General features: G+C 54.7%; 1 protein-coding gene across 2 annotated transcripts in view; it reads right to left on the reverse strand.

The window, feature by feature from the left end:
- Positions 1–23,087, reverse strand: part of MLLT1 (MLLT1 super elongation complex subunit) — a 57,494-nt gene that overhangs the window by 11,722 nt on the left and 22,685 nt on the right. Inside the window, exons 3-5 of one of the 2 annotated variants that reach the window (XM_081806861.1) lie at positions 8,335–8,478; positions 4,676–4,801; positions 178–732 (exon numbers count right to left, since the gene is read on the reverse strand). In XM_081806861.1, coding sequence (XP_081662987.1) covers positions 178–732; positions 4,676–4,801; positions 8,335–8,478 — 825 coding nt within the window. The remainder of the gene's footprint in view (positions 1–177; positions 733–4,675; positions 4,802–8,334; positions 8,479–23,087) is intronic. The other variant, XM_081806916.1, reaches the window with a different exon arrangement.

Genomic DNA, 23,087 nt, shown 5'->3' on the forward strand with positions numbered 1-23,087 from the left:
ACAGAAGGGGAAACTGAGGCTTAGAGAGGTATGGATGTTTGCCCAAAGCTACAAAGGGCAAGTGGGAAACTCGGATTCCAGCCTCCTCGTCTAACCTTCGGGCTGACAAGGCTTCAAGCAGCTCAGAGCCAGGAAAGAAAGGATGGAGGGGGGCGGAGGGGGAAGGAGCCACCTCACCTCTGTCTTGAAGGAGGCCTCGTCCTCCGAGTTGGACTCCTCCACCTCCGGGGGCTTTTTGATCTCCCTGGGCTCACTCTCGGTCTTGACCTTCTCCCCTTTGGCGCTGCCCTTGTCCTTGGCTGGCTTTTTGTCCGAGAAGGAGGAAGACGAGGTGCGGGGCGAGGTGCTGGGGGCGCTCCTGGACCCCTTGGAGCTGCTCTTCTTCTGCTTTTTGGCGCTGGGCTTGGGGGAGTCAGTGGCAGCCGGCCGCTTGCTGGAAGACTTGGGTGGGGGTGGGGGCGGGGGCCCGCCCTTGGGGGACATGCTTTCCAGTTTGGTCTCCTTCAGGGCCATCTTGGGCTCCTTGAACGCGGCCTTGGCCGGTGGAGCCTTCTCTTCCTTGGGCGGCCGGCCTTCGCCCAGCTTCCGCGTGGCGTCCTTGGCACTCCTGGCCTGCTCACGCTCCGGCTCCTTGGATGGGGCCTTGCCCTCGGAGTCCTTACGCGGCCGCTCCCGGTGCTCCTTGGCCGTCTTGTGGGTCTTGCAGGCCTTGCTGCTCTCCCTGCTGGCGTCCTGAAATGCCAGGGCAGGAGGGGGATAGACACGGTCAAATGGCATCTCAGGGTCGCCCTGCTCCGCCTCCCCCGACCCCTACAAAGTATAATCCACCTGATTCAGACTCAGCTAGAGAAAATCTTCCATAAAGCGAAAAAGTAAGGCAGCAGGTGAGAGTTTTAAATGGAGCTGTCCCTTTAAACTACTAGGAAGTGTCAGCAGGTCCCGGGCGAGTGCAGGCTAAGATTCCCCTCTGAATTGAACTGACATTCCCTGAGGGATTCAAGAAGAGTACACGGTGAGTCAGATACGAGACAGGCAAGCCACATCTACCCACTCCCCCTCCAACGCCTCGCAGCTGCCCAGTGGCCCAGGGTAGTGGAGGCTGCGTGTGGTGTTGGCGGGGCTGGGGGGGGGAGGCACTAGCAGGCAGGCCCCCCCCTTCTGTCCCCACACAGAGCCTGCGTGCCTCCTGCCCGGTCACCCCCGCCCCAGCCCCGGTGCACGCCCAGCACAGTTGTTCTTTGATCACCATGGTTAGCATTTACTGAGCACCGGCTGGGTTCCCAGGCTCTGTGCAGAACAGCTCCCAGACCTCTCAGAATCAAAGCCACCTGGGCAGTGTTTCTAAAACACGTACGACTCTTGGGTCTCCACCTTGGAAATTCAGAGGGCTGAGGATGGAGCCCAGACTCTAGCATTGGTCCACCAAGTCACGGAGCTCCCGCTGGGGACAGGCAGACAGGGCCCTGAGCCAGGCTGCTAGGGGGCTCCAACCTGCGCGCCTGGGCTTCCTCCGAACAAGGGCGGGACCACCTACCTCACTGGACCATGGTGCAGGGCCTGGCAGGCAGCAAGCGCTCAACCAAGAGGGGGCTGGTGGCCACTGCTACCCACCCCTAAGCAGCTGGTGCAGTCTGCAGGCAGGAGCCCCACGTGACACCTTGTTCGGGCTTCCTTCCTATCAACACCTCATCATCACCCTGTACATCCGGGCATGCCAGACAGGTGTCTGCTGTGGTCAGCTGCGGAGGGCTCTGCCCCTACTCAGTTGGCCAGGTGCACAGCTGAGCCCGGAGGCTCTCCAGACCGAAGCACACCAGGAAACCAACAGAGCCAGACCAGAGGATGACCTGCACCACGTAGGCAGCCACACTTCACCAGTTCACCCCAAGTGCCAAGGGGACAGGCTGGAGTGCGTAGGAGAGGGCAGGCAAGCCAGGAACACCCCCAGCAGCAAGGCCCCCGCTGCTCTCACAGCCCACCATGGGACCCTCCCAACAAAGAGCCACAGGGACAGACGGCGCAGCCTTGACCACCTCTGATCCACTCGGGTCGTCGTCTTCTTGCAAATCGATAACCCACGTCAGTGCCAAAGGTTCGGCAACAGCCCCACATAGCCGTGGGTTGCTGCCGCCTCCCTGGAGAAACATAGCCTGGGAGGTCCTGGCCCCAGCTCTTACATCACCAGGGCAGGGGAAGCGATGCTCAGGCCATGAGCCCCCAGCAGCCCATCTAACAAGGCAGCCCCCTTGGGGCTGGCTTTCAGAATGGGGCTCCATTCCCCAGCAAGCTGCTCTCCCAAGGAGGGAGGCAAGAAGCAAACGCCACATACAATTCCGGCCTCTTCTTGCAGTGCCCCTGAGCATGCCTGGGCTGCAGGAACTGGTCCGAGCTCCGAAACATGAGGCAAAGCACACCCACCAGGCATGTTGGTCCCCACCGCGCTACCCCCCCACGCCCACCCCCTGAGCCCTGGGGTCAACCCCGCCTCCGCTGCTGCCCAGGTCCTGCACAACTAGCAGCAGCCTTTGGAGCAGCGGCTCTTCACCCGGGGGTCTGCATAGGGATCCCAGATCATGGGCTCTCAGAAATCACACACTAACTTGAGCATAATGTTGATATTCCCAGGGTTAAGGACTCACCACAGTCACATTCTCAAAGCTCTTAATGACCCGAAAATGGCTAAGAACGAAGTTTTAGGGAAAGGTCAACCAGGCCATGGCTGACATCAGACGGAGAAGCAGGCTGCCCCTGAATCTACATGTGTGCAGTCCAGGGGAGCTGCCGGGCGGGGGCCATTATTGGCGTGTGAGCCTCCAGGGGGTCACCCGCCCCTCTCCCAGGAGGCTCCGATTCCTGCCTGCCAGGGTGCCCTCTAGGGACAGAACCGTCTGGGAATGATCCGCCGAGGGCTGCGACAGCCAGACTCTCCAGCAGTCCCCAGGCAGTGGGCAAGGCCCCGCGAGGACCCACCCCTTCCCTCCCAGCCCCCTCTGCCCGGAGTATGTGGCCTGGCCAGTCAGACCTTTCGGCTCCAGGCTGCAGGGAACCAATCTGGGGGAGAACAGCCAGTGCCCAAAGGAAGGTCCTCAGCTGGAGAAGGAGGCTGGCGCACAGGCCGTCCGTCCGAGGAGAGCAGAGCGAGACTGCTGGCTCAGGAGCAGAAGGGTTTCTTGGAGAGCTATCAGCAGAGAAGAACCTGCTTTCGCTGCCTGAGAAACCCATGCAGGCGCCTCCTCAGTCACACTGCCTGGGGGGCTAGAGAAAGAGCCTGGGGCAGGGAGGGGGGTGCCCTGCCCCCCTGGCAGATACGCCCTTCTGGCCTGGGGGCCCCTGAGGATCTCAGAGATGCCGGCGAGAGATGCCACAAGCAGCCCCACCAGATGCAGCCTGTCAGCCGCTGCGGTGTCCTTACCACCCAGGAGGGCATCTCTTTGGGTGGCTTGCAAGTGACACGTACAGAAAAAATGTCAATTCCTACTCTTCCTATTCTGCAGAGTCCCAAATAACTGTGGATGGCTGAGAGAGAAGCTACCAAGATCTCCAACAAGAATTTTTCTTCCTTTTACCCTCCACGCGGTTTAGGGAAGGACAGGCCCAGGAGGCCGGCATGGGAAAGACCCCCCAGAGCTGCACTCTGTACCTGGACTCTAACCACACATGTCTGGAGAGCTTAAGTCAGACAAATCTGGGGATGTCAGAAACCCACTGGCCTTGTGGAAAGTGCCAGAAAGACCCTGCCTGGGTGATGCGGCTCTCCTCCCGTGTTGCTGATGAGGAAAGCTGTAAGACAGCCCGAGCTCAACCCATCCCACCTGGGGTGCTCCAAGCCCACAACACCCAACAAGTGAGTGAAGCAAGAGAAACGCAAAGATGAGAAGTGGATAAACTTGTGGGGTCAGTGGCGGGAGGATAAGCAGGTAACCCGAGCACCAGATGAGCTTGACCTCCGGGACACAGAGCCGTGTAGGTGGCTACAGGGGAATAGGATGCACGCTCACGAGTTTATATGTACATCAGGACACTAACCAAAGAGCTCCAGCGACCACTCCTTAACAGTTAAGAGAGAGGTCTCGGGAAGACAGAGTGCCGCCTGCCCAACAGGACTGAGACAAGATGACAAAACGTTTCTTCTTGGGGGAAATGTGCCTTCTCACCACATCGTCCCACCTGGCCCTTCCCCCAAATAATAAGCATTCTGTGCTGAGAGCTGCTCCCAAAGAAAGAGGCCAAGCCTGGAACAGCACAGGGAGGAGGCACCGAGCCCTGGCAGATGGCGCATCCTGGCCACGCTCAGGAGGCCTAGGAGTTGGGCAGCCGTGGCTGTGGTGGAAACACTCTGTCCATGGCCCCCAACCTTGCGAGACTCTCAGGGTCCTGTCTGCGGGGTCCTAAGGCCCACTGACAGTGGGAGCAGTGAGGATGGGGCAGGCTCTCTGGCCTTAAGAGGAAGAGGGTGAAGAGCCTGCAATCATGTGGCTGTTCATGCAATCCAGCAGGGGCCAACCCTCCTAAGTGGCAGGGAGCTACCAGGTAGAGCGAAGAGCTCTAAGAGGAAGATGCCAAGGGAGCGAGTCTGGGAACGGAAGGTCCAGCTCTGCAGAGGGGGCGCCCTGAGCCCAGGACCCACCACTGGGCCCCAGTGCTCCCATGTGACTGGGCCTTCCGCCTCACTAACCTTGGAGCCGTGGGACGGTTTGGTCTTCTTGGGGTCAGAGAAGGCAGAGAGTGGAATTGTGGGTAACATGGGGTAGTCGGGGCTGGGCCTGGACACCGTTTCTGCTCCTTCGGGCATTACCATCACCTAGTGATAAAGAAGAGACAGATGTTATCAGTGAGCAAGGAGGCAGGCTGGATTTCTGACCGGCAAGAGGAAGTCAGCCTGCAGGAGTATGGCCAGAGGCTGTGGGAGCTGCCTTCTGGGGGAGGGGCAAGGGAGGACTGGAGCGCCAATTTTCCAAAAGAATCAAAGGCATGTCCTCCATGAGAGGCTGGGGGCCAAGTGCTTGGAGCGAAGCGGGCTCGAGGTGGAGAGTGAAGAGAAGCCAGGGTCCCAGGATGGCTGGGCCCAGGTGCGGCCACATGGCCTCTGGAAGGAGAGCCCGGAGTGCGGCGGACAGGAGGGCCAGGCCAGGAAGACTTGCGGAGTGTGCCGAGAAGCACGAGAAGGCAGCTGTGGCCCACGCTGACCTGCACGCTGCAGTTTAGAAGGACCAGAAGCACGGTTTGGAAAGGCGAGAGGCCAGCCAGACACCCACACTGGGCAGCCACGCGGCGGAGCGAGCAACTTCTGACGGCCATGCGCATGGGGGGCTTTGCCGGGTCCCGCATTTCCGGGGACAGGGGCCCAAGCCCTCCTCTGCGGTCAAGCAGGCGAAGGTGACTGAATCGGCAGCATGGGAGGCAGAGGCAGGAGAGAACTGCACAGGGGTGGGTGCACCTCTCTGCAAAAGCCGCAGCACGAGCCTGCGGGGCAGGCCAGAGAGCGCCCCGCTTGGTTAGCCAACTGCTGCGAGGAGGAAGGGCCTGGGGTCCTGTCAGGAGGTGCTCCCGGGAAACACCTGCCGGGTCCAGCGCGGCTCCCCGGCTCCCGCCGCACCTGCTGAAGGAGAGAAGGCTTGGGGGCAAGTCATCCAGATGCTGACACTACAAGTTCACACGACTAGCAGCCAGCCAGAGCGAGCCTTCCAGAGAAAGACGAGACAGAACAAAAGAATAAAGTGCACATTAAAAAAAAAGAGAGAGAGAGAGATAAAGAAAGAAAGAAAAAAAAAAAAAGGAAAAAAGCATTTAGCTCAGTAGAACAAGCATCATTAATAACCTTGAGCACCTGGGATTCCTTGATAAGCCAAACCTTTCCTCTGAGGAGGCTGGCGGCAGGGGACACTGGGTTGAAAGCAACACAGCGAAGCCCCTCGTGCCCCCCCCCCGTGGCCCCCTGACTCCGAGGCAGCAAAGCCAGAGGCCCCAGTCGTTCCCCAGAGCCCGTCCAAGCACAACACTCTGACCCATGGCACCCGAGGCCCAGCTGAGCAGCCCGGGCCTCGGGCAGAGCACCGCGCTCTCAGGCTCGCAAGCACTCGTGGGACACAGAGAAGCGACTACAACCTGACCCAAGGGCACAGACAGGTCCCAACGCTCCTTCACTCGCTTTTCCTTCCACTCTAGCCTTCAGGCCTCCTCTCTCCCTTCGAATTAATGTCCTAGCCTGCCGCGGTCCCAGGGTAACACAGCGAACGCCTCTCTGGTCCCTCTCCCCTCTAACAGCAGCCCTTTGAGAAAGGTCAAGTGAACCAACGGATCCACTTCTATCTCCGCCGCCGTGCCTCAAGATGACCCACCGAACCCGATGGAAATACAGACCCTCGGTTGCAAAAGGAACTTCTATTCCGTGCAGCTCAACTGCCGATGGGGCAAAGGATGAGACACAATGCTGAGGGGACAGGCAGCCGCCTCTCCGAGGCTGGCCGCTGACCATCTAGCAAGGAGCAAAGCTGATCTCGACACTGCTGAGCAGGTGCCTGAAGTTTGGGCGAGGACTGAGCTCCAGGTGACCGCCGGCAGAGGGGGCCGCAAGGAAGGCAGGTCTCATCAACCTACGGGTCAGGTCGTGACTCCAGTTCTTCCGGCACCGACATCAGCTCAGGCGGGTCTGCGGTCATGGGTCTGTGGTCATCGGCCACAAGATGGCAAATGCCAGCCCCAGGGGGGACACTCCGCTCCAGAATGGCACACGAGGACCACAACTCACGTGTTGGGAGCTACTATCCCACCAAGGTCTCAGGCTGCTCCAAAGACCAGAGAGCGCTGCTTTGCCATTAGCCCAGGGCAAGCCCCAAAGGCCCATAGCCCCAAAGGGTGAGAAAGTTCCTGACCAACCAGTCAGTTCTCCGGGCAGCCCTCCCGTGCCAGAGACCACCGTGCCGGGCTCTGCCTCTTCCCTCCAGGACTGGCCCTTCCCAAAGGGCTCGCCGGACCTGCACTCCCAACCTCTCCCCCTCGCCGCCTCCGCCCTCCGGTTTTATAGGTTTTGATGATGCACATCAAGCCTTCATCTCTTAACAAAGAAAACCTCCTTATGCAGGGGGCAGACGGGGGCAGTCCCTTGGTCCTGGAGCTCTGAGAGGCCAGGAATGCTAAGTGCACGTGTGTCTCCCAAAGAAAATGTTGACTATGGAGCCTCTGGGTAACAAATATTTCGGAAAATATCCGGCAGCAAAAAGAAGGTGGAGAAGCAGAGCTGGGGAGGACTGTGGACCCCAGCAGCGCCACCCCCCCCACTTCCTTGGCTCTTCCAGACCTGTCAGGCAAACTTCAGGACAAATGTCTCTGTGAACGGATTCCAACACCTCCCTGTTTGTTCCCGTCAGCCATCACATGCTACATTATAATCACAGACACATTTTTTATAAGGAACCTGGCAGAACATAATCAAATTTTCTACAATGAATAAGTGACTGCCTTTATTAAAAAAGAAAAAAAAGTACAAAAGATCCAACTGAATCAGAAAGGACTGCTCTGCAGGCCTACAGAAGCTCAAGCCAAACTCCCTATGTTCACTGGGGAGGTGGGCCTGCCCTGCCACATGCACTCACACTCGTGGCCCTGACCCAAATCTTCCCGGCTGGCCACTAGACAAATGCTCAGTGGCCCTGGGGCACTGAAAGGTGGCTGTGGGACGTCCCACGTCCTCGGCCTGGCCCTCCCTCGGCCAGGCACCCCTCCTCCTCCACACCAAGCGCCCCTACTCCAGTTCTCAACTGTGCTCCCCGCACTCGGCCACCACACACAGATCCCCAGCCGCACGGCTCCCTCAGAGGCCTAGGTTCTGAGAGCCGACGGCTTTGCCTGGCCTCACTAGGACAAGGCTGCCAGGCAACGCGCACCATCAGGGAACCGCCGGGGAGCCACTGCTGTTTCCCCGAATGACGCAGCCCCAGTACGGCCTTGCCGATCCGGTTCAAAGCTGGCTCCTGCGCCTCACCACGCTGACAGACTGGCCTCACGCCCACTCCTCCCACCCCTCCTTCCCACGGAGGAGGATGCTCATTAACCACAGTGAACCAGGAAACTCTGGGGATAACTAGTCACTAGTCGTTCCAGCTGACAATGCCCTGGCGCAGACTCGGGACACCTGGATCCTGCACAGGGCGGCCAGGTGCTGCCTGAGCAGGCCGCCCCTCCGGGTCTCGGGCACCCAACCGACGCTGACGAGACCTGCCGGGAGACCCCGGGGCACCCCGAGCACCGAGGCCGCTCAACAAGAGGGGCCACGCAGGAGCCACGAGCGAGCGGCCGGCCCCTCCCCAGCGTCTGTCTGAGCAGGGGCACACTCACCCCGCCAGCCATCAGAAGCTTGTACCGGAACTCAATGGTGGGGTTGTTGAAGGTGAGCTTCTCACAGCGCAGGTGGTTCACAGGCGGGTTGCCCTCCAGGTTCAGGAACAGGTCATAGGTGAAGCATACCTTCCTGGGCTCCTCCTTCAACAAAGAAAACAAGGAAGTTCACCTGAGAGGGGCACGCGGCCCCAAGATACGCTCCCCACCACTGGCCCCTTCTCTCCCCTGTGCTGGGCCTCCGTTTCTCTCCCCTCAGTCCCTTACCTGCTTCTCTCGTGTGCCTCCTTGTCTATTCTGTTTCCCAAAATAAATTAACTTACTACTTGCATTGGACCCAGCAAAGCAGTCTCCACGAGAGAAACACCGATCATTAAGAATGACGTTCTCAGACAGTTGCTGGACATATTCCTGCTGACGGCACACACCCCCCCCCCTTCGGCTCTCATGGCACCCATCAACAAACAGAGAGACCGAGGCCTGAAGACACGGCTGATGAGTGGCACTACGGAGGTCTGACCCCAGGCCCCGAGGCCCGTGATTCCTCAGTCTGCACCCCACGCTCCCTTCCTGGAAGGGGGAGATAGCTCCAGAGACATCCAAATGGCCAACAAGCCCACTAGAAGGTGCCCAACATCACTAATGATCAGGGAAAGGCAAATCCAAACCACGAGATAACACCTCCCAGCCCCCAGCACAGCGGTTCTTTACAAAGTGGGAAATCTCAAGTGGTGGTGAGGCCGTGGGGCAGTGGGTGCCCCGTCACCAGTGCCGTGACTCCCGGGGCTATTTGGGGGGCCCTCCCCATGTTTACTACAGAGTAACCGCCCCATACATGCCTCCTAATACACAGCCGAGAGAAATGAAATCTTATGTTCACACAAACACTTGCACATCTATGTAGCACGGCAGGATTCACAACAGTCAAAAGTGGACACAACCTGGGGCGCCTGGGTGGCTCAGTCGTTAAGCATCTGCCTTCGGCTCAGGTCATGATCCCAGGGTCCTGGGATCGAGCCCCGCATCGGGCTCCCTGCTCAGCGGGAGGCCTGCTTCTCCCTCTCCCACTCCCCCTGCTTGTGTTCCCTCTCTCGCTGTCTCTCTGTGTCAAATAAATAAATAAAATCTTTAAAAAAAAAAAGTGGATACAACCCCAGTGTCCGCTGACGGATGAGCGGGTCAACGTAACGTGTCCCTCCACGTGTGGGTGCATCCCTCGGCTGCGGACGGGAGTGAGAGGCCGACACACGCTGCCCCAGGTACGGACCCCGAGCCCATGACGCTCAGGGAGGGAACCAGACACAGAAGGCCACACGGGGTGTGAGTCCACGTGTGTGACACGGCCAGAACAGGCTCTTCCACGGACGGGAAGAGGGCTCGTGGTTGTCAGGAACTTGGGCCTGGGGATGAGGAGTGACTGCTGATGGGGATGAGGTTGTTTTCTGGGGTGATGGAATGTTCTAGAATTAGAAAACTCATGGCCACACAACACTGAATATACTAAAAAACCACCGAATTAGTATGCTTTAAAAGGGAATTTTGTGGTATGTATATTATAGGCAATTTTTTAAAAATGCTCTCAGGCAGGGGAGAGAACCCTAGGAGTCGGGGTGCTGGTGAAGGGGATCTCACTTCAGGACTGGACAGTCAGGGGTAAGGAAGGAAGGGGGAAGCACGGAGCCTTCCACACAGGCATGCCCACGCTCTCTCTTTCCCACCCTTCCTTCCACACAGACCAGCAGGGTCACAGTCCTGGGGGGAGAAGGGAGCAGAGGCTGGGGCTGAGCCTCATTCCTGCCGCTCTGACTGCAGCCAGGGGCTCGGGCAACCTCACCCTCCTCCTCCGTCTCCCCAGCCAGCGGTCGCATGGTTCACATGAGCCATGCTGGGCTTGTTGAGCTCTGATGAGTGGGCGACACCTAGGAGAGGGAACCTGGCTGGCCCTGTGCCTGCTTCTGAATAAACGGGACAGGAGTGGGGTCCCGCAGTTGCACGAGGACAACTCGCCGCCCCCCCCCCCCCCATTTAGGCCACAGGTAGAAGATGCACCTGTCGAACGAAAGAGTCGCAGACTCTGCCTTCTGGGAGCCTCAAGTCCAGTGCAGAGAAGACAAGTAAAGAGGCCTTCCCAAGGCAATGCCAACCAGTGAGGTAACCCTGGCCTCACCCTCCCCCCAGCAGCCCTTGGGGTCAACAAGAGTGGTTTCCACCCCCAGCCCATCTAAAGCAGACTTGGAAATTGTTCCCTGGCCCAAGGTGAACACGTGGCCTGGTCTGAGTGATGAGGTGTAATGAGGTCAGCCTAGGGAGTGCTTGCCTTCCCAAGTCAACCACTAAGTGTGAAGAGAAAGGCTCAGCATCATTATTCCTCTTGCCTAGTTGGAAGGTCAGCAATCCTGGGAAGAGCATGGAGGAGAGCCATGCGGATCTCTGTTCCAGGCCATCAGCCAGCTGCTTTCCAACTGCTTGTTAAGGAAGAGAAAGAAGCCCCCATGTCAAGCTTCTGCTACACCCCCGAATGCGGCTGATGCCTCTCCTCTGTGCCTGCACGGTTTTGTGCCAACCTCATGGAGGCACTTGTCACAGCGGGGATGTGTCCCCACGAAACTGGGAACCCCTTGGAGGCAAGGGTTGTGGGGACCCCTGTCCTGCACACAAGACATTTTTGTCAAAAGAATGAAATGTTAAGATGGGCAAGAGCGGAGCACGACCCAATAGTGGGGGTGGAGAGGGGGCCAGGAAGGTTCCCTGGAGGCTGTGCCAGGCTCAGAGAGGGGCCATGAGTCAATGAAGAAGGGGGTGGGGAGAAGCTGCAGAGGCCACAGCAGAGTCCTTTCTAGAGCCCCGAGAGTCCATATGGCTATAGCTGGAACGGGACGGGGGACAGTGGTGGCAAGAGGTGACCTGGAGAGATGGCCTTGGCCACATCCTGGGGGCAGAGGTGTCTACAGGGGGATCTGGGCTCAGAAAGAACAAGCCCAGATCTGTGTCCCAGGAAGCAAACACCCTCGGGCCTGCAGGATGCCACTATGGGGGGGCAAGGTTTGAACCTGGCAAATAAAGGGAGTAAAAAAAAAAAAAAAAAATCCACACCAAGCATTTCTTCTGCCTTCCCACGAGGTAAACACAGAAGATCTGGGAGGCAGACTGCAGGGATGTAGTCCAGCTAATGCGTGCAGAAGGAATGCGGGCACCACTGTTCTGTCCCTCCTAACGGGTCAGTGACCGGGGCACTGTCCATCCACTGCGGCCAACACCACAAACACAGGCCACCCACAAGGCCAACTTACCACCTTCCAGGGAGGACTTCAGCTCCAGATTCAAGTTCAAACTAACCGGGAACGTACAAATCAGAGGATGGCGTATAACAAAAGCAGGTCCAAAAGCAACAATAAGCCAGGTGATACCAGACTCTACAGGACAAATGACCCGGTTGCTTCAACAAGTAAATTGCAAAGAAAAGCAATGGTATAAGGAGATTCTTCCCTACTTTATGCCTTTTCACAGTAAAAGGAACTTACAAGACAAATTCATGAATTACAATGTGTTGGTCTTATCTAGATCTGATTCAAACAAAAAAACTTGAAACACTGGATATTCAGGAATTATTAATTTGTAGGTGTGATACTGATATTATTGTATGATTAAAAAGCAGTTCTCATCTTTTAAGAGACACATTCTGAAACAGGGACACATGAAATCACGGTGTCAGGGCCACGCGCGGAAAGTGCTAGACCCAGCGGGTGGCTACGGGAACTTGTTAAAGCACTCCTCCTACTTCTGTAGATGTTTCACTATTTCCCCAAAAATTCTGTGAGTGGACTCAGTGCAACAGAGCCGCACACGTGAAGGAACTCAGCTAAGGGAGCATGTCAGGGAGGGGAGGGTGGCCGGGGGCCTCGGGGAACACCAGCAGGACGTGGGCAGGCAGCTGGACATCCCCGACAACCCCCCGTGAGCACGGGGTTAGACCAGGACGGGGGCTCACCTCTCACGGGCTGCCCGGACTTGGTCATGAGGCCCATCTTCCCTAAGCCTCGGTTTCTTCAACTACAAGTGGGAGTACTGGATGAGACAAGGCAGCTAATCGCCTCAGCTTGGTGCCCTCGAGAAAGGGAAGCTACAGCTTTACCAGAAAGAGCTCTAGGCTGTAGGAGGTCACCTGGGAGACCCAGCAGACAGACGGTGACTGAAGCTGCAAGATTCGCCAGCAGGAAAATGGGAGCTCACGGGGACTACGAAAGGCCGATCTGCGGCCCTATCTACCACACACGGGGGTGGAGAGAGGCAGAAGGCCCGGTGCCGAGCCCAGGGTGCCCAGCATTCACCGGCGCTTACCATGGCCAGGCACTTTTCTAAGCACTTAACACATACGACTGCTTCACAGCCCAAGACACGGGTGCTCTCCGCGACCCCACTTCCCGGATGAAGAAACTGGAAGAGGCAGACGAGCTGCCTGGGGCCACACGGGCGGGACGCAGAGAGCCGGGACTCACTCTGGGCAGGCTGCGTTAAGCCCTGGCCCCTGAAGCAAAGTAGGAGGAGTGCTTTAGGGCTCCCCAGAGGTGGGCACGCAGCATGTGGGCCGGGCGGAGGCCTTCCCCTGGGTGCCCACCGTGTGTCCGGCACTGGTGACCTGGGATGAGACCTCCGGCCTGTGACGCCCCCTGCCTGACAATGCCTCCAAGAGCCAGCAACGTGTTCAGTGAGGAGCAGCCAAGTTCAGGGTGTGCTGGGCCCACAGTCCCAAAAGCAACATCCTTGTCATTCCAGCCAGTTCCTACAGGTGCCCCAATCTCAGCAAAGATGAGCGCGGCTCGCAGGCGGCCACCCACCACCCAGGATACTGGCCACAGGCCAGCGTCTCTCTCTAGACTCAGCAAACTAAGACGCAGAGGAACTGGCCTAACTGGTGCCAGCGCCCAAACCTGGAGCGCGTGGACTCGTCCACAGCGTTCGGGCAGTCCAGGCCATGGGAGCCCCGGCCAAGGCCCACGGCTGGCACGGGCCCGCGCCAAGGCCAATGGCCCACAGCCGTGGGGCTGGCTGACCAGACCTGTGGTTTCCGCTGCTGCCCCTTGGCCACCCCGGGCCCCATCCTCTTCTGCAGCCGGCAGGGCTGGCCCTGGAGGACCCCCAGGTTCTCAGCCTCACCCCTGTGTGCAGCCAGACTCCCGGCGGCCCAGAACGCACCAGCTGAGGAGGGCCTTGGGGCTGTGTCCTTGCAGTCTGGGCCCTGCCCACACTTCTCTTTCAGGGCCTGTCTGCCATATACCCCTGTTAGAAGCCCAGGGTTCATAAAATAGTGAAACGTGAATCTGATCGTGGCCCCATATCTAACTGCCAGTTTACAGGGCTGCAATCAGCAACCTCCCCATGGGACAAACCATACAGCTTCTTAAAATGCTTTGCAAGGGAGAGAAAGAGAGAGATGGAGAGACAGACAAGATTTAAAGAAGCTTAAGAAACACAGCAACCAGCCACTATGGACCGACCTTACCTGAATCCTGATTTGAATAAATTATTAAAATATATATATACGCGATAATAAAAAAACTGACATTACTGGACATTTGATATTAAGAATTGTTAATTTGTTCCTTCCCAGCTATGATGACATTGTGGCTAGATACTTTTAGAAGAGTCTTATCGTTTACAGACACAGACGGAAATATTTACAGATTAAAAGACAGGATGTCTTGGACTTACTTCAAAATAATCCCGGGGCTAGAAATGAAAATAGCACTGTACTCAAGTGCGTAACTGCTCCGGTGGGGGGAGGTGCTCTGCCGTGGTCTGTTCTGCTACTCTCTCTACTTCTGCAGATACTGTTTAAGTTTTCTATATTAACAGACTCTTAACACCCAGCCCTGCTCACAGCTCTGCCCCTGGGCATCTGCTGACCGCCTACTACGAACGGACTCTCTCCTGGTTCTGGGGACAAGGGCACACACAGTGCCCCTCATGGAGCCCAGATGAGGTCAACAAAACCCTCCATCCCTGAGTCCCCTGGGATCCTCCTGGGCCACCTGGTGAATGCTTCGCTCTCTGCTTCAAGCGGCCACCCTGCCACCAGCACCACTCAGGGAGCCCCCCGGGGCCAGGCGCTGCACCACGGGCTTTAGCTAGCACCTTCCTTGAGGCTCACAAATGCTCTGGGAGCTCGTCACTGCTCTCACCATACGTCAGGAGAGGAAACTGAGGTTTGGTGGCATTTAATCATTTGTCAAGGCCACATGGAACCAACAGAGGTCAGGCGCTCAAGTCCACGGACCACAGCCTCTGGCGTCTTCCTCTTCCTGTGGACACAGCCCCGCCCGCCCGGCCCGGTTCTCACGGTCACGGGCCTGCAGCCGGGGCGAAGCGAGACCGCCCACCGCCCAGGGAAAGAGAGCAAGGGGAGTACCGTGGGGAGCCCCCACCACCACACCTGAAGTCCCGCTTCCAGGACTCCGATGTTCAAGGAGGGTCCCCGAGGCATTCCTCAAGTGAGAGGCCTAGAGGTGCCCATCAGGGACATGACAGCAGGTCTAAGCTAGAGGGTGCACCACGCAGCCATCATAAACAACGAGGTAGAGTTAGGGGTCCTGATGTGGGAGGTCCAAAGATATTTGTTTAAAAATGCATCTCCCTCCCTCCCTGTCTCTCTCTCTCACACACACACACAGACACCCCACACAAAAAAACTGTTTCTAGAAGTACTTCACTAATTGCTTACAATGGTTACTTCAAGGAGACAGACTGGAGAGAGGACTCTGATTCCCTGCAGCCCACACACATCACCTCTGTAGTTAGATGCAGAAAAATGACTTTAAAAGGCTTAAGGAAGGGCGCCTGGGTGGCTCAGTCGTTAAGCGTCTGCCTTCGGCTCGGGTCGTGATCCCAGGGTCCCGGGATCGAGTCCCGCATCGGGCTCCCTGCTCGGCGGGAAGCCTGCTTCTCCCTCTCCCACTCCCCCTGCTTGTGTTCCTGCTCTCGCTATCTGTCAAATAAATAAAATCTTTAAAAAAAAAAAAAAAGGCTTAAGGAAAACAGTGCAATGTGGGCTGAAAACCGTGGGCCTTGGGGTCCAAGACCTTCTGGATGCCAAAGCAACTTTGCCACTGACCCACTGTGTGACCCTGGACAAGCCACTCCACCTCTCTGAGCCTCAAGGAGGGGAGGAAACAAAACCACAGGGTTCTGAGTGTACAAGGGAAGAAGGGAGAAGACTGTGGCTCTGGTCAGTAAGGTGGCATCAGCCTGGGCCCGCCTCCTGCCCTCCCCACAACTGCTCTGCCATGATGAACACAGGACCACCTTTCTCAAAGTCAGAACAGAGGCCGTATGAGCCCAGAGCCTGGCCCCGAGTGAGCACAGGGGTGGGCTAATGTTGACATTACAGCCTGTCCGACCCTACTCATCTGCACCCCTCCCTAACTTTGGGGGGTGACAGTACGAATGACTCAGTTACATGATTCCTATCTTTACAGGAAACGCATTAATCAGTCAGGAAAGATTCTCAGGGAAGGGGACTCCAGGCCAATTCTTCCATCCCCTTCTCAAGGAGCCCAGAAGAAGGCACTGGTTAGGGAGCCAAGCTGGAGGGTAGACTGTCCCTCCCAGCATCCTGGGGTCAGGCTGAGCCTCTCCTCACACACATTTGCTCTTTCGAGGTGCTTCTCTGCGCTGCTCCAGACACCGCCCTCTAGGAAACAGAGGTGCTTCTGGGGTCCCCCACGGAGGAACAGAAGGCCACTACAGGGAAAGACCATCCTAGCTGCATAGCGGGCTGGCATTCACATGGCCTGTCACAACTCGGCAGCCCCCTGACCTTTCCCTGGGTCGGTCGCCCGGCACAATGTCCCTCCTGCTCTGGCTCCTCGGCACCGCGCCCCCTCATCTCCCCCACCCCCCTGCCGCCCCGTGAGGCTGGGCCCCCTGGGCGGCATCAACCGGCCAACTGTCCCTGCGCGCAGGAGTCGCCAGAAGCCGGCTCTGCAGAGGGCTGCCTGCCTCCTGAGCTCTGTGGAGCCCCCAAAAGCTGACCCACGAATGGGCAAAGGGCCGAGATGGTGGTGACCCTAGAAAGGGGGCAAGCTGGGAGGGGAGAATGTAAGTTCCCCACCCAATCACTCAAGGCCGGCTCTTACACACCAAGTCTCAATTTAAACTGAGGGCAGGTGGGAATAGCCCCGCCCTGCCCAAGGGAGAGAGTCTTCACAGGCCAGGGCCCTTTCCACTGTGGGGGGGTGGGGAGAGGGAGCGGAAGAGCGCAGGATTAGGTGGCCCTGGGACCCCACCAGCTTGTTGCCAATCCTACCACACTGTCTACACGGCTATTTCCACAGAACACAAGTCAGCCAGGATGTGTCCAAGAAGATGCCTCTGAGGGCTTACGGCTCGGAAGCTGGCAAGCGCTGTTTTAACTTACTTTAAAACAAAACCAAAAAACCATGCAAACTTCCTAATAAAATGTACCAAATGCCCTTCCTCTGACCTCAGATAGTAGCCTTTGAGTAAAGCCAGGGAGAGTTAGTGACGGCTGGGGCTCACTGTCCAATAATAGCTTGTTATAGGGGGTGGGGGTGGAGGGCAGGGAGAATGTCTAATATTAGCAGCAAATAACCAAAATGAACTTGTTTACACTTGACCACTTCTAAAAATTGGGCTATCTCTTAAAGTCAGCGTGCACACCTGATAGGTTTTTCCTCCTCCCAGAGTGTGTGACTACATCAATGGTACATCTTACCATGAAGCAGTCGAGCTGCAAGTTCAACACCAAAATGAGCCCAGGCCAGCGGTGACTCCCTGACAAACACCCACAGGGCGCAGGCGGGGCCCCTGGCCCAGGCGGGTGCTGCAGGAGAAAGGAGAGAGCGTAGAAAACCATTTCACAGCTGACTGCCTTCTCTCCTCTCGGGTTTGCCAATCACCACAAGCCAGAAACTCAGGACTAAGAGGAACCAGCTTGACTTTGAAAAAGAAAAAAATCAGATCTACGAGGATTCCCAAGGAAAACGAAGTCACATCAAACGATGCCTTAGATCTAGAACAACTACTGAGTCCAGCTGCCGGCCTCAGCTAATGACTCAAAACCAAACCAAAACAGCAACTCCAAGCCAAGGTCAACGTGCCGTGAACACAGGTAAATCATGGGGCCACCAACTCACGAAACTGAAGGAAGCTGCAAGAGCTGGTCCTAGCCCAGGGAGGGGTGGGAGGGAAGGGCATAGGTCACATCCTCAGGGGTCACATGCTCAGGGAGGGGCAGCGCCCCCCCCAGGTCCATCCCCCACACCTGTTCACCATGCCCAAGACCAAGCCCTAGAGTCTCCCTCCCATGTGGACACTTTAGGGACCCAGCTCCCCAGCCCCAACCCCCATCTGGGACACAGACAAGTACTTCCTGTTTGGCAGCCACTGAATTACTTCTGGGAAACGTGGACACAGATCTGCTCTGTAATGTGACCCTGCCACAACACAATCTGGGATGGGCATGAGATGGGCACTCTGCTGAGCATTCTGGAGCCTTGACCAGAGGCAGATGAACCCAGAGGCATCAGGGGGCTCGACCCTTCACTGAGGGTCTAACAGCACACCCACTCCCCACACACAGGCCTGAGAGGGCTTTTTACGAAGAAAGTAGCACCCCCCACCCCCAGCTAGCACACTCCAATGGCTTCCTGATGTGCCTGGGTTGAGCTGCCCTGCCAACCACCCAGCCTCCCTTCAGAACCCAAATGCCCCTGATTCTCCACCTCCACAGTGCAGCTGCTTTTGATGAAGGATAGTTGGAAGGCAGGCAGGCATGGACAAGGCCCCCGGCCCTAAGAGGAAACCACCCTTAGGAGGATTTTACACCATCCTGGAAGGAGTCCTCCACCCTTTCCCATATGATAGATAGGAGACAAAAATCTGGTTGGATGACAGGCGCAGGGAGGGTTGATCAGATTAAAACAGCCCTTGCCAACAAGCCCATAAAAACCCCTAGACTTTGAAACTCTGGTGGCAACCCCATCAGGTCCCCTCCCTCCTTGGGAGCTTTGTACTATCACTTTGCTATCGCTCAATAAACCTTGCTTTGCTGCCCCCCCCCCTGTCTGGTCTACCGCTTCATTCTTCCAAGTAGCGTGACCAAGAACTGCGGGCACCGATGGAGAAAAAAAATTCTGCAACACTTTCATCTGGAAGGGTGTCTCCTGGTACTCTCCACCCCATCAACCCCTACCCACCCGCAACTCTCAGAGTAAACCTGGCTTCCTAAGGGAAGCCTTTCCCTACAGATTCCCCAGCTGTTTCTGAATGAGTCCCCCATAATACCCTGGCAGTACTAAGATAAAGATACTTGTATCCAAAGTATATTAAGAACCCTTAAAACCCAACAATAAGAAAACAACCCAAATAACAACAGAAAAAACAACCTCTAAAGTTCTGAACACTTCACCAAAGGAAATATGTGAACTGCAAACAAACACATGAAAAGATGCTGAGTGTCATCAGCCAGCAGGTTAACGCAAATCAAAACCTAATGATTTAGGTTTAGGGATTCAGATTTGGGTTTAGGGATACTAGTTCACATCCACTAGGATGGCTAGAATGAAAAGGACAGGAAGTGAAGGTGAGGATGTGGAGAGGCTTTGGGACCCATGCGCTGCTGGTGGGAAGGTAAAATGGTGCAGTTCCTCTGGCAAAAAGTACAGCAGTTCCTCAAAAAATGAAACCTAGAATTACCATATGATCCAGCAATTCCACTCCTATGGATGTGCCCCAAAGAAGTGAAAACATCTATGCACACAAAAACCTGTACACAAAATCGCTAATAGCAGAAAACAATGCCTCAACTGACAAACAGATCAACAAAACGTGGTCCATCTGTGTGATGAAATATATCCAGCCATAAAGAGGAATGAAATACTGATGCGTGCTACAACGCACATGAATTTTGAAGACGTTACGCTAAATAAAAGATGCCAGTCAGAAGAGGCCACATACTGTACGGTTCCATTTATATGAAAGGTTCAGAACAGGCAAAAAGTAGATTAGTGGTTGTGAGGAACTAGAGGGAGGGAAGATGAGGAGTGACTGCTAATGGGGACAGTTTCTTTGTGGGTGAGGGAATGTTCTGGAATTAGTGGTGATGGTTGCCCAACTCCGAATATGCTAAAAACCAATGGAATGTACACTTTCAATGGACGAATTATATGGCATGTGAATTATATCTCCATAAAGCTGTTTTTTAAACAAGAGAGCTACGACTACACAAGCCCCTGAGAAAAGCAGGCGGAGACAAGCGGCCGTGCGGAGCGCGGGCCGGAAAGCAGGGCACCGCGGACAGCTGGCTGCCGGTACGCCTTACAAAGCCAAACACTGCCGCTCCGTGCGCCCGGCGACCCCACACCAATGGGGATCATTACGCACGTGAACTGAAAACTTATGTTCACACAAAAACGGGCATGGGGATGTTTACGGCAACTTTATTCATAATCACCCAGAACCGGAAACAACTGCGATGTCCTTGACACCACAAACGGGTAAACGAAGCGCAGCGCAGCCACGTGACAAAGAGGAACGAGCCCCACGTTCAGGCAACGACACGGATGATCTCCAGCACATTCTGTATAGACAAAGGGCTGCACGCTGTGTGGTTCCATTTCTATGACAATCTGGAAGAGGCCAAACTACAGGGATGGGAAACAGATGAGTGCTTACAAGGGACGAGGGGGGAAGGGGACTGACTTCAAAGGGACAGCAGGAGGGGGTTGGGGGGAGGCTGGAACTGCTCTGCACACTGTTGTGGTGGATGCATGACCGCATGTCAAAACCCAGAGTGAATTTCACTGAAAACAAACAAACCAAAACAATAATAATAATAATCAGACGGGCAGGAGGAGGGGTCCAAGATGGAATGTAGACCGTGACGAATGAATCTAACCATACTACACATGTAGACATAACCACACCGACAAGATGGAGGGACAGAGCCGTCATATATGACCTAGTGAAGAAGCCGTGTTTCAGCCCAAAGATACCAGAAGGCCCAAGACCAAAAAAAAACTACACGCAGTCACTGCACCCCAGCTGGTAAATTTATTTCTCCCAGGAGTACTGGTCAGCAATTCAGAAACTTACTTTCCCAGTCCACTGGAGTTCAACAATAAGCAAATATATTACAGATACTGAGGGTCAGGTTTCTCCCCTCAGAGAAATTTAAACTAAGCAATGGAGGGAGGAACGCTAGAAAAGGCTTGTTGGTGCAGGCATTGGTATGAGCTGATGGTTACTGTGATGTACGTGCCAACAAGACGGACACAGAAGTAACACGCAGGCGGAGGCCGTGAGCACAGGTGACCCTTGACCAGGGCAGGGCTTAGGGCCACCGATCTCCCCGCAGGTCCCCCAGCAGTCAAAAATCTGCATATAAACTTCTGACTCCCCCCCAAAATTTAATGACTAATAGCCTACTGTTGACCAATGTTATATTATCATATACTGTGGTCTTTAACAATAAAGTAAGCTAGAGAAAAGAAAACGTTATTTTAAAAAATCATAAGGAAGAAAAAATACATTTACGGTCCTGAACGGTGTTTATCCAAAAAAAAACCCCACATCTAAGTGGACCCACACGGTTCAAACGTGTTCAAGGGTCAACTGGATATGTGCATATATTCCCCAGGTCTGTCACAGGAGAGGCCCAAACGCAGTGATGCCCCAGGAGCAAAAGCACACTTCACTCCCAGACCCTGGCTTTCACGTCCCACTCTTTAATAACAGGGAGCAGGGCCCCTGTAGACGTGGCCGATTCTAGGGCTGGGGCAGGGAAACCCAAGACAAACCTGAGCACCCTGTGGTGCCTGAAAGTGAGGAAAGGACCCCCAAAACCACGGGAATGTACCAAAAAGGCACAGGGCCCCCCCTGAGGGAGGTCCCATTGGCCAGAGTGAGAACAGTTTGAAAATAATGGACTGGGTTATAATCCAAAGAAAAGAACCAAATATCCATGAATCCATATTGATATAAATAAATGAGTGAATGAGTACATAGATGGGGGAGAAAGGACACTTCCTTACGGAAAAATTCCAATGAATAATGAAAGAAATGAAAGAAACAGATCGGCACAGAACACCACTGACGGACTGCTAAAACTAGCAGATGAAACTTGAAAAAGAAACAGGTTAACTGCGTACTTTCAAAGTATCTCCTCCAAATAGATACTAGTTACCATGGTGGTTTGAACGATACCACCAGGATGTGGAGCTTAATTTCTCTCCGCTTGAGTGTGGGTTGGACTTGACTCGCTTCTAATAACTAGCAGAGTATGGAAAGAATAGTAACTACAGCAGGGAAGCCTGACAGCACCTTAACAAAGGGATTGAGGTTAACGTCCCCAGTAATAAGTCAAGTTAATATCAGGTCCTCCCTGGTACGATATAATGGCGGGGGGGTGCTCTTCACCTCTGTGGTCTTCTTACCAAAATCTGCAACCCCATGCAATCATAAGAAAACACCAAACAAACCCAATTTGAGGGGCATTCTTCAAAATGCATGGCTAGAGTATTTTTAAAACGTCAAGGTCAGAAAAGACAAGGAAAAGCAGAGAAACCATCACAGACTGAAGGAGGCAAAAGAGACATGATGCTAAATGCACTGTAGGATCCTGAAGTAGATCCCAGAACAGAAAAAGAACACTAGAAAACAGGGAAATCCCAAGTCTGTTAATAAAGTCTACCAATCCAAATTAATACCGTGTGCCACAGTCATGGGAAAGACAAACATTAGGGAAGCGGGGTGTGGAGAACATGAGGACTCTACAATCTCTGAACTCTTCTGTGTTTCTAAAATTATTTCAAAATTAAAAGTTACAAAAAAAAAAAAAAATCCTGGACCATAAGACAGTCCGTACTCGGCTGCTAGTGAAAGACCTTTATGTACGTCTGGAGCAACCTGAGTTTGTGAATTTACTCCTTTCTTCGAATGTGAATTTCATGGAATCTAAATATAGGTCAAGTCTTCCTGATAAAATTTCGTGTCCAAATTGACATGATTCAGTACGTGTAATACACATACCAAATTTCCAAGACTTAGTATGAAAAAAGAATACAAAATATCTCAGGAATTCAAAAATACTGATTAATGTTGAGATGATAATGTTTTAGATATACTGGGTTAAGTAACATAATTAAAACTAATTTCACCTGTTTCTTTTTTGACCTTTTTAATGTGGCTACTAAAAACACTTTAATTACATAGGGGGCTTATGTATTTCTACTGGACAGCCACTGTATGAAATGTAATTCACACACTGAAACAAGAAGGGCTTCTTGGGGCGCCTGGGTGGCTCGGTCAGTTAAGCGCCTGCCTTTGGCTCAGGTCATGATCCTGGAGTTGGGATGGAGTCCTGAATTGGGCTCCCTGCTCAGCAGGAAGCCTGCTTCTCCCTCTCCCTGCCACTCCCTCTGCTTGTGCTCTCTTGCACTCTCTCTGTCAAGTAAATATATAAAATCTTTAAAAAAAAAAGAGAGAGAGAGAAGGGCTTCAAATGCATCTGGCCACTTCCAAGACAACATGCAGATATAAAGGGAGCATTTCAGCAAAACTCTGTTCACTTGATTGGTCCTAGGACACCCAGGAACCAATTTACCTGTCCTAAACACACTGCCTTGTCCTGGGGCAGCCCGAGCATGCTCTCCCAGGCCACTCCCAATGCTCTAGAGTTCACTTTCCACAGGAATAAATCAGCCACAGCTCATACAGGCTTCTGGGTCAACATGGGA

Source organism: Leptonychotes weddellii, chromosome 1 (assembly GCF_054177405.1).
Source record: "Leptonychotes weddellii isolate Sample4059 chromosome 1, ASM5417740v2, whole genome shotgun sequence".
In the NCBI taxonomy this organism is placed as follows: Eukaryota; Metazoa; Chordata; class Mammalia; order Carnivora; family Phocidae; genus Leptonychotes; species Leptonychotes weddellii.